The sequence below is a fragment of the Anolis carolinensis genome, unplaced genomic scaffold, assembly GCF_035594765.1.
Source record: "Anolis carolinensis isolate JA03-04 unplaced genomic scaffold, rAnoCar3.1.pri scaffold_11, whole genome shotgun sequence".
In the NCBI taxonomy this organism is placed as follows: Eukaryota; Metazoa; Chordata; class Lepidosauria; order Squamata; family Dactyloidae; genus Anolis; species Anolis carolinensis.
The window spans coordinates 8,953,203-8,970,483 of record NW_026943822.1 but is presented as its reverse complement, the minus strand read 5'-3'; the positions used below and the strand labels follow the sequence as shown (position 1 = coordinate 8,970,483).

At 39.6% G+C, this 17,281-nt stretch overlaps 1 protein-coding gene across 5 annotated transcripts in view; it reads right to left on the bottom strand.

Moving 5' to 3' along the window:
• chd2 (chromodomain helicase DNA binding protein 2) overlaps window positions 1-17,281 on the bottom strand; it is a 95,400-nt gene that overhangs the window by 68,772 nt on the left and 9,347 nt on the right. For all 5 annotated transcript variants that reach the window (XM_062963234.1, XM_062963236.1, XM_062963237.1 and 2 more), the window contains exon 5: window positions 9,201-12,544. In XM_062963234.1, coding sequence (XP_062819304.1) covers window positions 9,201-9,262 — 62 coding nt within the window. In that variant the 5' untranslated portion in view covers window positions 9,263-12,544. The remainder of the gene's footprint in view (window positions 1-9,200; window positions 12,545-17,281) is intronic.

Genomic DNA, 17,281 nt, shown 5'->3' with positions numbered 1-17,281 from the left:
TATATACGGTAACTCAATGCCTCACTCTCTCCAAACCTGAGTGTTTTTTGTGCCTTTCGATGTCAGCAATTAATTGAAAAGGGAGTGCGAGGGACACTAATAAACACACTAAGAGATTACAAAGGGGCCTGTCTGGATTTCCTATGAAGTAGACAGGGAGAGAGGCATGAGGTTTAGCTATGTATATATATTATTATTCATTTGGCTCCCTTCAAAGCACATGAGTAGAAAGTGGAGTGTATTCTTTTGCTTTCTGAGATTCTGTCCCTGAGATAGCTGCAAAATGACCAAGTTTCGCAACGCCCTGCGGGAAGGTTGCATGGATTTAGGGCCTGCCAACATCCAATTCACCAGAAGAAATTGTTCGCCTGGGATACAAGGCTTTCGTGCGGAGAATGGGGGTGAAAGCTATATCCGAACGATTTCCCCACTGGAGTATACACTGCAAAAGTGTACATTGCACACACAATGCTATTAGTGAGTGTGTATAGCGGAACCAGCAGCGTCCAGTTAACACCATGTGCAAAAGACTCAGACCAGGCAGAGGAATTAAAAGAACAAAGAAAACTTTACTTGTTGAGTTGAAGTCAAATAAACAGTTCAGCAATCGTACAATGTCCTTGTAGTTGCATAGGATCAATAACTAATCAATCAGCATTCAATATACCCAGCATAGCATATTTAAACTGCTACTTGACCGTAGCTAGAGAGCCTGTCTTTTCTGTGCTCTCCCTGCAAGCCCAGATTCCCAACTGACAAAACCCAGCCATCTGCCAGCAAACCGATACATTGTTTGAGGCGTGGCTTGCCTCTGCAAAAGCTCAGCTCCGTTTTTGCACAGATCTTTTGCAAGCAACTTTGCAAGGATTTCTTTACACACACACACACATAGCAATTTAGCGCAATAAATGCCGATGCACTCTGCATGCTCTTGCAAACCCGAAGCCAAGAAGGCTGAAGAAATTGGATGCATACAGATGAATATATCGAGATCAAAATGCCACCAATCACTGGGAAAATGAGCCAGTCTGGTCTAAATGGGGATCGCATTGCCTTTGAAAGAGCGCAGTCCCATTTGCACAGTGCGGACTAATACAATGGGGTTCAATGCAGTTTGACTGCATTATATGGCAGTGTAGTATTGTCCTTGGAAAGCCACATGGTCTATGAATATATAGTAGCATAGAATCCTAAGGCCGTCCAGTCCAACTCCTTTCTGCCAGGCAGGATACAATCAAAGCCCTCCTGACAGATGGCCAGCCACACTCTGTTTCATTGAGTTCCTTCCCACCAAAGGGTGGATTTAGCCACAAACTAAATCCAGGGAGTTATGGCATCCAGGGAGTTGTAATTCTTTGGTCCAAATGTACTCAAGATAGATAAAGATCCATAAATATACTTTCAAGGACCTGCATGTGTACTCAAGAGAGATATCTATCTAGCTTTGAACATCGATTTTAACTGTGAATTTTAATACTGTTATGTTTACTGTTACTGTTTTGATGTTTGCATATTTGGATATTTTACATTATGTGGTCATATTTTCAATTGTAAGCTGCTTTGAGTCTCCTTCGGGAGAGATAAAGCAGAGTATAAATAAACATAATAATAAATATAATAATAATAATAATAATAATAATAATAATTTTAAGTTTAATAATAATAATTTTATTTTTAAGGCTTAAGGTTTTCCCCTGACATTAATTCTAGTTGTGTCTGACTTTGGGGGCTGGTGCTCATCTCCATTAATAATAATAATAATAACAACAACATCAACAACTACCGTACAACTTTATTTTTATACCCTGACTCCATCTCCCCGCAGGGACTCGGGGCGGTTAACATGAGGCCAAGCCCAGATAATCACAATAAAGCAGTATAAAATACATACAGAGCAAACAAACATCATCAACGAGAAAATTTAGACAGAATAAAACACCATTTTAAACAGTAATGTAGTGATTAAATAAAATCCACCATATCAAAACAAAACAGCGTTTAAAATAATAGAATTTCTAAGCTGAAGAGCCGGCGTTATTCGTAGATGCCTCCAAGGTCATGTGGCTGGCGTGATTGCATGGAGTGCCATTACCTTCCCGCCAGAGCGGTACCTATTGATCTACTCACATTGGCATGTTTTTGAACTGCTAGGTTGGAAGAAGCTGGGTCTGACAGCAGGAGCTAACCCCTCTCCCCGGATTCGAACCACTGATCTTTCAGTCAACAAGTTCAGTGGCTCAGCGGTTTAACCCTCTGTGCCACCGGGGGCAGGAAGTGGCCAGGCTTTGAAACTGCGAGGCTATTCAATGCTAATCAAGCTGGCCAATTGCAACATTCACACTTGCCTCCAACACACAAGAGTTCTTTTTCCCACCCAGCACATTATTCCACAGATATATAAATCCCCCTTGCCTAGTTTCCAACAAACCTCACAACCTCTGAGGATGCTTGCCACAGATGTGGGTGAAATGTCAGGAGAGAATGCTTCTGGGGCATGGCCATACAGCCCGGAAAACTCACAGCACCCCATTGTTGTTATTGCTGTTGTTATTGTTATTATTATTACACTATGTAACCAAAATTGAAAAATGTTCTGTTCCTAGTTTGAAAGTGTTATTTCCTGTTTAATTGTGCAACCCTGACTTTGAAAGTTGTTGTAATCCAGAGACCTTGTTTTTGTGCCACAAACTATTCTGAATCTGTTGAGATTCTGTGATGAGATATTCAATGAAAAACTATTATTGTTATTGTTATTATTATATTTATATCCCAGTTTTTTTTCCTCTCCATACGGAGACTTAAAGTGCCTCACAACTCAAAGCATTGCAATACGGCTTAACATATACAAATACACAAGTATTAAAACAGTATTAGACATCATGACAAGCAATTGCACGCTGGAAATGCACTTTGGCACTATTGTGTTTTATGTAACATCAGTCATCATCATTTTATACTCTTAATATCAAACTACAGGAAAGGAGATTCCACCTGAACATCAGGAAGAACTTCCTCACTGTGAGGGCTGTTCGGCAGTGGAACTCTCTCCCCCGGGCCGCGGTGGAGGCTCCTTCTTTGGAGGCTTTTAAGCAGAGGCTGGATGGCCATCTGTCGGGGGTGCTTTGAATGCGATTTCCTGCTTCTTAGCGGGGGGTTGGACTAGATGGCCCTTGAGGTCTCTTCCAACTCTACTATTCTATGATTCTATGATTCTATGATTAATTGTATTTTTAATTATATTTTTACGATAATAATAATAATAATAATAATAATAATAATAATAATAAAACTTTATTTATACCCCGCCACCATCTCCCCAACGGGGACTCGGGGCGGCTAACATGGGGCCATGCCCAGAGCAATACAATATAACAAAATAAAACAACATAACATAGCACCATTAAAAATACAATAAATGCATCAACATCAAGAAATCAAAAAAACAGTAAAACAAGGGCAGGCCACGTGAACACAAAGATAAAACCTGGGGTGATTATTATTGCTGTTTTGTTGTTGTTGTTATATAAAATCACAGTGGTCCGTACAAGGAGATGTGGTCAGCCAAAAGTAGACCAAAATGTGCTATAGCAAGATGTCAAATAAACTTTTATTTTTTTTAATTTATTTATTCAAATAGACATACATTTATAAGTGTTTGTTGTATACAATGCTGTACTTCCCAGCTATTAGTGTTCCATAATAATTTCTCAGATAATATATTTTCTTTAAGGGGTATCAGTTTCTTTCTTGTCTACAGGTAAAGGAAAAGGTTTCCCCTGACGTTAAGTCCAGTCATGTCTGACTCTGGGGTTTGGTGCTCATCTCCATTTCTAAGCTGAAGAGTCAGTGTTGTCCGTAGACACCTCCAAGGTCATGTGGCCATGAACATGACTGAATGGAGTGCCGTTACCTTCCCGCTGGAGCGGTACCTATTGATCTACTCACATTGGCATGTTTTCGAACTGCTAGGTTGGCAGAAGCTGGAGCTAACAGTGGGCGCTCATTCCGCTCCCGGGATTTGAACCTGGGACCTTTTGGTCTGCAAGTTCAGCAGCTCAGTGCTTTAAAACACTTTGCCACCGGGGTGAAGTTTTATAGCTTCCCCTATATACATGTTCAGATTCATTTTACATTGAGATGTTGGATCATCTCAATGATCCAACATCAATGGATCAATGGAAAGGAAATTCGGGAAAAAATTGTTTTACATGACAGTGGCAGCTCAAGTGGTATATGCCAGATATTGGAAAACCTCAGAGATACCTCCCTTACAAGAATGGGAAAAATATATTACAGATGTGTTGATAACGGATAAAATAACCATACTCTTAAGTGGAGAACTTTGTTAATAAATGGCATCCAATGATCCAAATAAACTTTTCCCATGTTTTTATGAGAAACGATACTGATAACCCAGGAACCAAAATCGTGTTATTATGGTTTGCTTTACTTCTGAATGACAATGAGTTCAAAAGGAGAAACAAGTTGCAAACTTAAACAGAAAGGATAAAATGGGAGGAAACACTCCCATCTGCCCATGTGCTGCAACTCTCCCTTTTTTTGTTCCTGGCAGCGAATGCATTCTTCCTTCCCTCCTCCCCTTTGCTTTCATGCCGCCTGCTTTGGCTGAATAGGCAGAAAGAGAAGTCTGTGCAAAAAAAGGAAAGTCGAGATAGCTCTGCTGATGTCACGTCGAAGGGAGGGCCCTGCTTTGCAGAAAGCCTCCTCCATTGGATGCCCAAGCCAGACAACAACTAATCAGAGCTCTCCTCCAGCCCAAGATGGCCTTTGAACTTCCTCCCAGCAACTTCCTCCTGAGTTTTTTTTTCCTCAAAAGGGTACACAGTGCAATGCAGTATATGTCTGTCGGCTCTGCGGCACAAAGGAACAGCCATTTTGTGACCGAGCCACAGCTGCAGCAAAACGCCTGGTTTTGTCCCCAAATGCCTCTGCTCCCCCCCTTTGCTCTCCCCAAATAAAAACATTGTGTTTGAAACCGTGCAAAGTCAAAAGAGGGGCTAATGTGCTCCCCTTGCTAATAATTCTAGTCGTGGCATTCCTTGTTTCGTTGTCTCCATGATCAAATCTCCCTTTGCTAGGAATGCTGCTTCATAAAATGGCTGCCCTGCATTGAATGCAAGCAGGGCTCCATTTGAGAAGTGGCTGCAAAATGGCCCCGGCTTGAAAGAATTACAAAAATCCTCTTTTACAAAATGCTAAATTTATTTTATATATATATATATATATATATATATATATATATATATATATATATATATATAAGTTGTGGCTCAGAAAAGCAAATATAAACAATGGAATAAATGGGAAATGTATATAAAGCAAAAGCAACTAGCTTGTTTCAAATGGTGCTCTTCGGATGATTGCTACGAACAGCACAATCCTGAACACGGCAATTGCAGGAATGCTCCCATTCCATAATAAATGCCATTAATATTATATAGATTATAACAGGACTTGCGACTAAGACACAACATAGCCATGCTGACCAATAAACTAAAACGGGTGTTTGGGCTTGTATGATTCCACACGGAAACGTTGTGTTGGATCTAACATTTGCCTATCAAATTATGGCTCCCAAAGTCCATAGCAGAGTTAAACAACTCCCTGTCTCTGGACTGCCACCTTCCTAGAGCTTTGAGGGAAGGCTGATGGGAATGGCAGTCCAACAATACCTGAAGTTTAGAGGATTCCCATCTCTGGTTTGCAATTGCACAAAACCTATGGAGATACCTGTGAAGGTGTATTCCATTGTTTGAAATATGAGACGCAATTATAACATCCATTGCCTTTTAGGTGGTGGCTCCTCTGATATACAATTAAAATGGTGTTTAACTCCAGGGAGGCCCTTTTTTGTTTCAATGACATGTCTATTAACACGGAAGGAGTCAAGTCTAACAGGGCTTGCCCTGCCATACAATATCTTTATGACTCAATTGTGATCCTTTATAAAATTCTATGTATCAGGGTAAGAACCTCATATCTGAACAGGTAGCATTGGACTGCAACCCCCAGCATTCCTCACCACAAACTATGCTGGAAGCTGCCCTTCAAAGGGCCAAATGATTCCCCACCACGATAGATGGCATTCTAGATTTATATTTATTCTGTAAATCGCTAAGAAGGTTTTGGTATAATGTGTTCCCCATAAACTTGACATTCAGCTTTGCGTTCAATACTCCAAATAGTTCAGAGCTACCACAGCATCTGAGATAAAGAGATGAGAACCCATATAATTATGGGAATGCCTCAGGGAGGAGAAAACCAGAAAAACTTGTGTTGGAAGTAGCACATGACCATGTTATACACAAAACACCTTTCAGTAGACCTGAAATTTGGAGATGTTTCCCACCTGAGATATCCAAGACTTAAGAACGGAAGAGCAAATTACTCCAGAGTTGAGTGTCCAGATACCATCTCACTTTAAAGCTGTATAGAAAGGTTTAATGAAGCAGTTTCTATGATAATAATATATGTTCTCAACAAAATACTTCTAGTCTGGTTGGACTCCCAACTCCCAACAGACCCAGTCAATATATGATCAAGAACAATGGGTCCCAGCCAAGGTATGATCAAGAACAATGGGTCCCAGTCAATGTATGATCAAGAACAATGGGTCCCAGTCAAGGTATGATCAAGAACAATAGGTTCCATCAAGGTATGATCAAACATGATGGAAGTTTTAGTCCAGCAATTGGAGGGCCTCAGGTTCTTATGTGGGAGTGCCTTCAAGTATCCTGTTGACCCAGGCAATGGTTCCCAAACTTTGCTCCTCCAGACTCTGACTACCAGAAGCTCCAGCCAGCTTGGTCAGCCATGAAAACTCTGGGAGTTGAAGTCCAAAATGGCTGGAAGAACAAAGTTTTGGAACTACTTGGTGACCCCCTGTATTTCATAAGATGCTTCTTTGCCAAAAGGTAGCTTTGCAAGTTCTTCAGATCTTGATACCTGGAAAACTGCACCAGAAATGGGCCATTTCTGATGCAATAGGCTTAGGGTGGCAGGACGGTGGTGCCATTCAACCATGAAATTCCCTTGACAACCTTGGGCAAGCATCTCTCCCTTCTTTCTACCTAACCCACTTCATTGTGAGGATGGAGTAGAAAGGAGAAAGGTCATGGTGACCACCTCAAGCTTACTGAAGGAAAAGTGGGATATAAATAAATGAATCAATCTCATGTGATCCGCCCCAGACTCATCCCTCTCTTACTGGGACATGAGGACACACATCTCTTCCAATCAACGGTTGATGTGCTGTCAAGACAGGTGACGGGCTTCCTGGTCCTGCCCCCTGAGTCAGGAAGGAAGTTGTCAAAGTAGGAAATGTGTAGAACTTCCTGAAAGTCATGTACCTCCTAGAGACATACCTCCTCGGCCAAATCAAAGGAAATAAAGGTATATTGTTGACAACAGGAAATACAACCTGCCACTCAAGGAAAAGGGAGAAGAAAAGAAAGAAACACCCACAAAAAGGCATAATTTACATAATGATTTCTTGTTTTCCCACATGACTAAACGCTATCATTAGCAAGAGGAAGAGCAAGAAGGGCTGGAGAAGGGACATCTTTATTTTTAATTTAGGAGGTGTTCCCACCTCTCTTAACGCCAAACACTGAATCTCTCACCAAGAAAACACAGGTTCCTGTGGGGAGGCTATGCAAATAATGCACTCGGGGAAAGCAAAGGGAACAAGAAATAGAGCCTGACTTCGAATGCAGTTACATTTCACAGCCTTGTCTTTTTAGCTTTGTCTTCAAAAGGGGAAAGGCTCTGACCCCCCTTTGTTCGGCAAAGTCATTATAATACTTTTTTTTTAAAACAGCCTTTTCAAAACAAGGTCGATTACTGAGTTTCAAATCAATTTTGGGACCAAGTCAGCCATTTGAATTTTACAAACAGTTTCCCACAGAAGAAAATTCAGTGCAATTTAAAATATCCAAGCTTTCCATTAACCATCAAACATATCCCCACCATCAACATTTGCTACTAAATCAATGTAGAATTTTAATGAAATATAGCCACTTCCAATATTTTGTATTTTTTAATAAAACTCCAGTATCTTAATATTATTTAATATACTGCTGGAACTGCATAGTTTTGTACTAAAGGATGTTGTTTCCTATTTTTGCATGGATTCAGATCTAGAAAGAATGTAGTGTTATTCATATATATACAAGCTATTCAGACATAATAAAAACAATAATGATAATCCTATTCAAAATTAGTTTCAGGTTTAATAATAAGAATAGATAATAATAAGAATAATAAAGATCAGGAATAATGCAAAAAGTAGTATTCAATTGAGGAGGGGTTCCCTTTCAGCTTCCTTTCAAGACTGTATTATTAACATGAAAAGCATCACCATGAAATTATAAATGAGAAATACCCCTTTCCCTTGGAAATGCAAACCAGAAAATATCAACCGCGAGGCATCAAAGCATACATGTGGAGAAAGAAATATAAACAGGTCAGATTGAGAGGAAACCCCTTTGTTGTTCAAGGCAATGTCTCTTTGAGAAACCCAGACTGATGAAAGTGTATCAAAATATTCCCAAAAAGGATCCAAAAAGGATCAAAGTTCTCCGAGCCCAGATGGATCAGGAAGCAAGAAGTCTCTCGGAAATGCAGACAACTGTTTTGTTGATTTTAAAATCTCTTCCCCCCATTCATATCACTTTCTAGGCTTGATTTGCAAAGCCATCAAGGCTTGCAAAGGCTGTTTGGCCTTTGGGGGGGGGGGGGGGGAGGGGGTCTGGGCTTTGGAAAATCCTTCAAAGGAAACTACACACCACACACAAAAAAATCCCTTGTATGTAAAATGGTGCAATGCAGCAGCAGCTACATAGGCAAGGTCATTTTTCACGGCACAAAAAATATCCTCAAAATGGCAAAAGCCAATATATAGGGAGAAAGAAAGGTGCTGGACCTTTTCTCCCCAATAGCAATGGGGCCTTGACAGGCTTTGGGGAAAAAAAACAGTGTTTCCGAAATATGAAAAAAGGGAAAATTTGGGTGTGGCAGATGAGGAAAATCTCAAGGTCACTCTTGATGGGAAAAAAAAATCCCCCAAATGTCTTATTTGGGGCTCCTCTGTGGCTGCTGCTCCAAGGCTGTCAAAAGGTAAACAGGGTGAGAATCAGGTGAAAAAGAGAGGCAATTACAAGCAGAAAAAGAAAGCATACCTGGAAGTGTTGCTGTGGAAAGAAGCCTCCTCGCCTTGGCATTCCTCGGTGTTCCTCATCATCTTTTTAATTCATAAAGAATCAAAGGATATGCAGAAAAGTCCAGCTTGGAGAGCTGGGAGGTCCTATGCCCAGGTATTTACTGTCAAAAGTTAAAAGGTAAGGTCCCAGCTTGAAGCTTTGAGGCTTCCGAAATAAATGAAAAAAAAAGTCCCGACGCTGCAATGATGCGGATTTGAAAGAAAAGGAAAAAATGAGGAAATCTCTTTCTTTTTTTAAAAAGTGCCCCCAACCCTAGGGAGCATCCTAGCAAAGTTTTAGAAAGTAACTAACCCTGGAAAGCATGTATGCTCGGTATTTTGTTGCGTCATGCCTGGGTCGCTGAATCGGTCCGGGAAAAACAAAAGTAAAAAATCCGAAAGTATTTAAAATAGATCTAAATCCCAATGATAATTTTTTAAAAAACGCTCCGACAGTTCAGGTCTCACCTGCTCTTAGTATCGTGGGAAAACATGAGCGGTTTCAAAGGGAGCTGAGAAAAGGAAAGGGGAAGGGGGGAGGGGAGGGAAAAGGCGAATTTCTTTTAAAAATATATACAAAAGATCGATCTCAAATATATCCGCGTCTTTCTTTTCGCCAAAGGGGGTGATTAAGACCCAAAACAATAAGGTGGGGGGAAGACTGGCGAGAGGGGGAGGGAAAAGGGCTCCTTAAGAGAGCGCACAAAAATGGAGGTGCGCCATGGCTTCCAAGCTGGGGAAAAAAAACAACGACCCGGCGGCTCCTTTTTCCGAGGCGACCAAGGCAAAGGCGTCCCCGAATCGGGCTCCCCTGCCCCGGGAAAAGAAAGGAGAGCCCCTCAAGAGGAAGCAGGGCCCTCCAGGGTCCCGGGAAAGGGCCCCAAAGTTGGGCAAAGTTGCGCCCAAAGGGGCGGAGGGGGTCCGAAGGCAGGCAGCGAGGCGGCGGAGCGCTCTCTCCAAGGCACCGCCGCCATCGAGAGCTTCCTTCCCAGCTCTGAGCTCAGCCTTTGATTGACACTCTCTACATTTACCCCACAACTCAGGTGATGTGCCATAGACCCACCCCTCCATTTCCACCCAAAAAAGAGAGGGAAAAAGGGAGAGCTGCTACCCCAAAGAAGGGGAGCCTTGCCCCCATCCCTGGCATCTGCCATGGGTGGAGGGGGGACACTCAACCCCCTCTGGCTCAGGCACCCTTTCCCAGCCAAGAGAGAGCAGATTGGCTGGCATTTGTCAGAGAGGGTTGGCTTCCCATTCCTCCCCACTTCCTCCCTGGACAGGAAGTGGAGGCAAAGGGAGCCATTTTGAGGGAAGCGAGCCCGGCTTTGGGTCCATTTGGGCAACTAGGGGTAGTAGGCACAGATTGGCGAACACCCCGGGATTGGCATCTGAGAAGAAGTGGAGGGATTCAGCCATTCACAAAGGCCAAGAGCCGTTGGCTTGGAACACAATTCCAATGCTCGTTGGAGGAAGCAGCTCAATGGCCCTTTGGACTCAAGAGCGCCTCCCTTGTGGCTCTGTTTACGAGAGCTGAATTGTAACCACGGCAGTCCGATTCACCGTTTTTAGAGACTCCAGTTACTCCTAGACCCATTTATTGTGTTGGTATCCACTTCTTCTGAGGGTCAATGGTTTAACCGCAATCCAACGCCAAAAGTGTGCCAATGGTCAAGGAGAAACCCTTGGATATCCCAAGAATGAAAGCATCAGGGAGATTCCTTTGTCCAGTGAGGACTTGCTCAGTGAGAGAAATACTGTGCATAAAGCATGGTCCACTTGACTTAGGCAAGAACCTTGACCTAAAGTCACACCACAAAAGATCCAACAAGTTGAAAGTTCTACCACAAGAACCAGACATCGGTTGGAAGCTTCCCAAAAGCATCCTTTCATCCCACCATCCATGGAAACATGTTCAAGTGATCAGTCTGAGGGCTTAGGTCTGAAAACTCTACAATGGTAACAAGCTGCTCTTGAGATAAACTTCAAATCTCCAAACTCAACAACATACATGGTCTACATGAGTAGAACCATGATGTTAGTATCTCAAGCAACACTGACCAGCCGAGGAAGTCCGCTGGCTTGTACCTTCAATGTTCTGTCTAGACCTAAACTATCCATGAAACTAGGACCAAAATACACATTCAGGGTAAATGGGCAACATTTGTTTCAGAAACATAACATAGTTCCCAAATAATAGTCAGTATACAATGTTAAAATGGCATTTTAGACCCAGTTCCCACTCATGAATGTTCTGTTCCCTAATATGTTGCACAGGAATGACCCTTGTAACCCAAAATCTAATCACTTAGCTCCTCAAGTAATTAGTGACAAAGGATATTTAGCAATGCAAAGAAATTAAACTTAACTACAAATCAAACATAGACTCAGCCCAACTTTTTTGTCCAGGGTAAGGAGACATGACAATAGGGCCATAAATGCAATGGACATTTGTTCATACTTTTAAAAGTATGGCCAGGATTACCAGGCCCCACACACAGGAAGTCAAACCAGTGTTTAGCCAAAGGGCTTTAAATACATTAACATCCATCGAACCAACCCTTGAAATCAGAACACTTCAGGCCACAGTGCATGTGTTTGATTCCAGAGCATATCACCAGATTAATATCATTTCAAAGAGCTACATCAGTTCACCTATGTTTTGTGACATGCCCCATCATTTAGTTTAGACATACCTGACATACAGTTCACCATATATAAGAGCATACACATTTTTGCAAATAAATAAGAGAACACAAAAATAAAACCCCAATCAAGAATAAATCCTATTAGAAATGTAAAGTCAAAGTGAACTCATTCAATATAATTCAAAATATCATTGTGTGAAATTAAAAATTTCCTAAATCACACATTTCTTGTCAATATCATAAACAGTGAAATATTTTAAATCAAGAAACCTTTGACCTGAAGGAAGACAAACAAGATTACAAATGTAAAACAAACACTTTTATTTAAGCCATTTTAAAAACAGCATTGCACTTCTGCCCAACAAATCAGACAAATATATCCATACATTCCTGGTATGAAAATACAGTAACCCCTTGCCATCCCTCCATTTACCCCAAATGAGTTCTAATACAGGAGTCTGGAATAAGATAATTTAAAAAATCGGTGATCAGATCCGTCTTTGGCCCAAATCTTCTCTGGTTTAGATAACAATGCAGTCCATGCTAAAGGATCCCTGTTTTGGATGGACATATCCAGCAATCATGCATTACTTCACTTCCTTAACCACAGAATCAGCTGAACTGCCATCTTGGTTTGGAACTCGTGGTCTCCCTTTGGGATTCTTCCTTTGTCTGGACTCTTTATAAAAAAAATTAAAAGAAAAATTCTGTTGGAATACAGTGAATGTTATCCTTAAACTAAACAACCAACATTGAAGTATCCTATCTGAGCACATTTTCAATATGTTTTAAAAATACCGAAGCAATGTCAAAATTAATCACGCCAAATAAGTAGGAGTAATATTCTCAAAGAAGTAATGAACAATCCATCAACTGTCTTCTACTATTAAGAAATGAACATAGACCTTAATATCATTCAAAACTCTACTTTAAGCCAAGACTAGAGTGAGAAAGAAAGGTATTAGTTCTGGACAGAAGTAGTTCAATGATTCCAAAATGTCTTCAATGTCTACACAGAAACATCATTTTTTATTTCCTAGGTAACTGTTGGAAAGTACCAAGTAAAGGTGAGTGCCACCATACCACCTTGATAAACCCAATCTGATCTGCTTTTGGCAGTTAAGCAGAGCTAAACCTGACCAGTACTTGGATTCAAACCCAACACAGAAGAAGAGGGGAAAGAATCCTGCCTGGAATCCCCCAATCATAGTCAATGCTGAAAATACTGGGTTACATGGACCAATAGACCCACCCAGAAATAGCAGCTTATTTTCCTCTTTATGGCATCTTTTCACAAGTGCTGGCAATATTCTTCACTTTAGATGAACTCCAACATTAAGGGTTCTAACTTCTGCAGACTATACAGCCAGTAACAGATGCAGCGAACAATAAAGAGCACACTGAACCTCCAGGAAGCAATAAAGTACAGCTAAGAAACCATGTTAAGTGTACTTTGACAGTGATCCTAGCAGAATCTGAGAAGTATTGGGTAGAGTATCTTCACCACTGGTTACATATAAAATGTATCCCAGATTGGTGTTTGGCTTCATATAGATACATACAAAGTATGCAGAGGTAACAATATCTAGAGTATATATACAAAATATATACCCTTAGTTTTATTTTGATCCTTTATAGCATATTAACAAACATTATGACAAAGCAGGATGCCTATTCAAAACAACTTTTTTCTTCCAATTTACTGTCTCAAAAATATATCTGTGGACAACCAATCACGACAAGTGATTGTTATGATCATCAAGGGTAAGGATAAGAAGCCCTTTTATATTAGCCTCCTCCATCCTGACCAGCTCTAACTGTTCTACTGGTTGTAACCCAAGGTCCCAAGAAATGAGTCCCAATGGACAACATCCATAAGAGTTAAACAATTTTGCCAATACAATACATTTTTGAAATGTCCATATTCTCAGGTACCACATTTTCTTGAAACTGCAAATTCAAGAAATGTTAAATCTAAACATATTATTCATGATAGCAAACAATCTTCTCAGAGACACTATCTTGACACATCTATTAACTTCACAAATGCTGAGGAATACTGTGTTGGTATTTAGGTCAGGAAACAGAATAAGGAACTGCTCAAGATGCAACAAGCAACTATTATCCATTAATGGGTGAAGCTAAGTTTGGAGCAACCCAAGAGACTGACCAAGAAGATAAAATGTGTGATTCTGGAATATCCTTTGTGAAAACCTTCCCTATTTAGGCCAACTCACTATCACACTGTCTGGTAGACTCAATAGAGTCACCAAAATAGAAAACAGTGTTACAGACAATGGTTATAACTTTATACAATATATCAAAGAAGCTGGGATGGAGCGATTCATAACAATTCAAATGAAATCTGCATCCTATGTATCACTTTCAAGTTTCTCTTTCAAAAATATAAGGTTTTCAGAAAATCATTATGTAATTTCAAAAACTGTTCTTGCAGAAAAAAATATTACTGAAGTGAAACTCCACCCAAATCAACATTGAGCTTAGTGTAATTCCACCAAATAGACACTTCAGTCAAATTACATGTATTAGCTCCATGGTACCAAAGTTGTTGGTTGATAGGAGAGCTTACCAACACACTGTGAAGCTGGGAACATTTGGTTATTTCAAAGACCAGATAGGATATTGACGTGTCTTAGTTTTTTAAAACAACTCCCAAGCTTAAGATTATAGTGAAACTCTTACTAGTTCTATAACTACTCACATTATGCTAGTGTTTATTTTGACCTAAGAACACCAGAAGCCAAATATGGATACAACCATGTAGTTTTAGAACTGTCCTTTAAAGTTATGTATTGTCAAATATGATTTTAAAATCTGGGTATACATATATCAAGGCTTTCAATGTATACAACGTATCAGAAAAATAAAAAAAATAGCAAGTATTTATTTTTCTTGAGAGCTAACTGCCCAAGAAGAGGTCAACCATATTTGAAAAGCAAATGTACCACTTTGATTTGAAATACTTTACTGTGATTCCACAAATTCTATAACAAGAAGAGATAAGCTCCTCGTAGTGTCTCAACTAGGTATTTGTTCATTTCTACCTATCTCAATAGGGCTTTGCTTAAAGAAATGACAATTGATTGAGAAAACAGAATTAATTTTTAATAACCCTTTAAATTTTCCGCAATGGGCATTCTTCATTTTTTTTATTTAGTACCTTCTGAATTACAGTACTTTTACAGTCAAAATTACACTTGAGTTTAGTACTTTCTGTACTAATCTGTTTCTAGATTAATTGTTCTTCATAAAGTTTGTCTTATGATAAATTACATTATGAAACAAAGATCAAAGAATTTCGTAAATGAACTCAGTATTATTCCAAATGCATGTGACCAAGTATTATTTGACAGTTATGTCATACATTCAATTTTCTTTAAAAGGCTATTTGTTTTTTGCTTCTATTGTGACACCTGATGTTCAAAGTGGTGCCTGGGGTCTGATTGTTCAGATTTGAACAATTTTGTGCACATGCAATTCTTTCTTTCAATGATATTAAAGTCTCCTATCACTAGGCTTATATCTTGTAAAATATAAAGGTAAACAGAGATCCCTGTATTATTAATTGTTGTCTGAAAACAATGACCCTTGCAGAACTTTCTCATTTACAAAACACGGAACCAGAGGACCCAAAGGATTCAGGCAGCAAACCTATGATGGTCAAAGAAATAAAAGACCTGAACTTGTTAGAAACAGAAAGACTCTTGGGGCTGACAATTTGATAAAAAGAAGACAAGGAAAGACAAAAAGAAAGAGCTAGAGGGAAAAGATGAAGAAAAAGTGTGTTTAGAGCAGTGGGTTTTCCATTTCTGTTCCAAAGAAAATTACCCAGTGATATATTTTTTATCACCACTGGTAAAGGTTACACACAGGCATGCACCATTTTGAGGAAAAGACTGGAGGAACTTGAGTCTAGGCACCATTACCAAATCTATTCTCACTGGACAACCATTAAAGAGCATTGGGCAAATTCTTAAACATACAGGCAAATTATGTATGCAATTAGGCAATTCAACAGAACGTCTTCCAGTTGTCTACCCTAGAACCTGAATCAGAATCTACAGGAATATATAGACGGTTTGGCAGATATGGAATGAAAAATCAATCCCAGAAGAGTGAACATTTGGAGACTACTAACCTAGAGGAACCTGACTGCAATATGGCACTTAGCTCACAGATACCAACTCTAGACAAGAAACCTCATTCTGGAGTAGAGCCACAGCAGTATAAAGAAGGCTTCACGACACAACCTTCAAGTACTCAAATGAAACTAGAAGTGGAACTCATTGAAGCCTGGGTAAATCCAGTCAACTTTTCTAATTATTATAGTGAATTCAGTCTTTATTCCTTTATATACATTACCTACACAGAAAAAATGTAATGTAGTTTTTACAAATTATTTTAATCATGAATATCTATACACAGAGAACACTTCAATCTTTGTACCATTATCACCCCCATGTTTGAGTTACTGACTGTATGAATCTCTACTTCTTGCTTTGTCCAATGAGCTTATGGAACACTGCATTCATCACAGTGGGGTGTTACCTTGGTTTTAAATTATCAATCCACTGCTGAATAAAATACAGGAAACCTATATTATATAGGGAGCATATACTATTATGAACCCAGATCTATTACTGAGCAAACTTGAGCGGAAGTTATCAATATCATCACTGCCTCCTCCTAAATATTGTGGAGTTTCTCAATAAACCTATTATTAAGGTTTTGGTAATACCCCAAAACAGATTGTATGTTCAGAATTAATATAACTACTGATGAGGAAATGGTACAGAAAAGCTGTGCCATACAAAACAAATTTGAAAGTATTGGAAGTTGCATGAGGCTGTTAAGCAAATGAAGAGAAAATGCAGCCATACAAAATACTAGTTTTTTTTTTTTACATAATGGCAATTATATGACATTTGAAAAATATGAACTTTGGATTATCTTAATGTGTGTGCGAAGATCAACTTCCTGTTCTCTACAATAAGGAAAACTGGCTGCCATTTGCAATCCAGAATAATCTGGAGCAGAAGTATAAATAGCCGATAACTTCAGCAGTGTAACTGAGCACTAAAGTGCAGCCCAGTATCTACTTAAAGCACAACTTGTATAAACTAGACCTTGGGTTTTATACAATTGGCAAAAAAGTAAAGTTTTTGCTGAAGTGAATCCATCCAGTTATAAACCAGGGAACCCAATGATTATTTTCTATTTAGAAAATTGTTAAAAATAGCAAGATAGGGTGTTAAAAATAGCAAGATAGGGTGGCTAACCTGAACCTTTCTTCCCAATTAGGCACTTTTGTGCACAGGGATTTTACAAAACAATGTGTGCATTCCAAAATGCAGTTCTCCTATTTATAGCGTATTTCTTTCCAGGAAGTTTCACC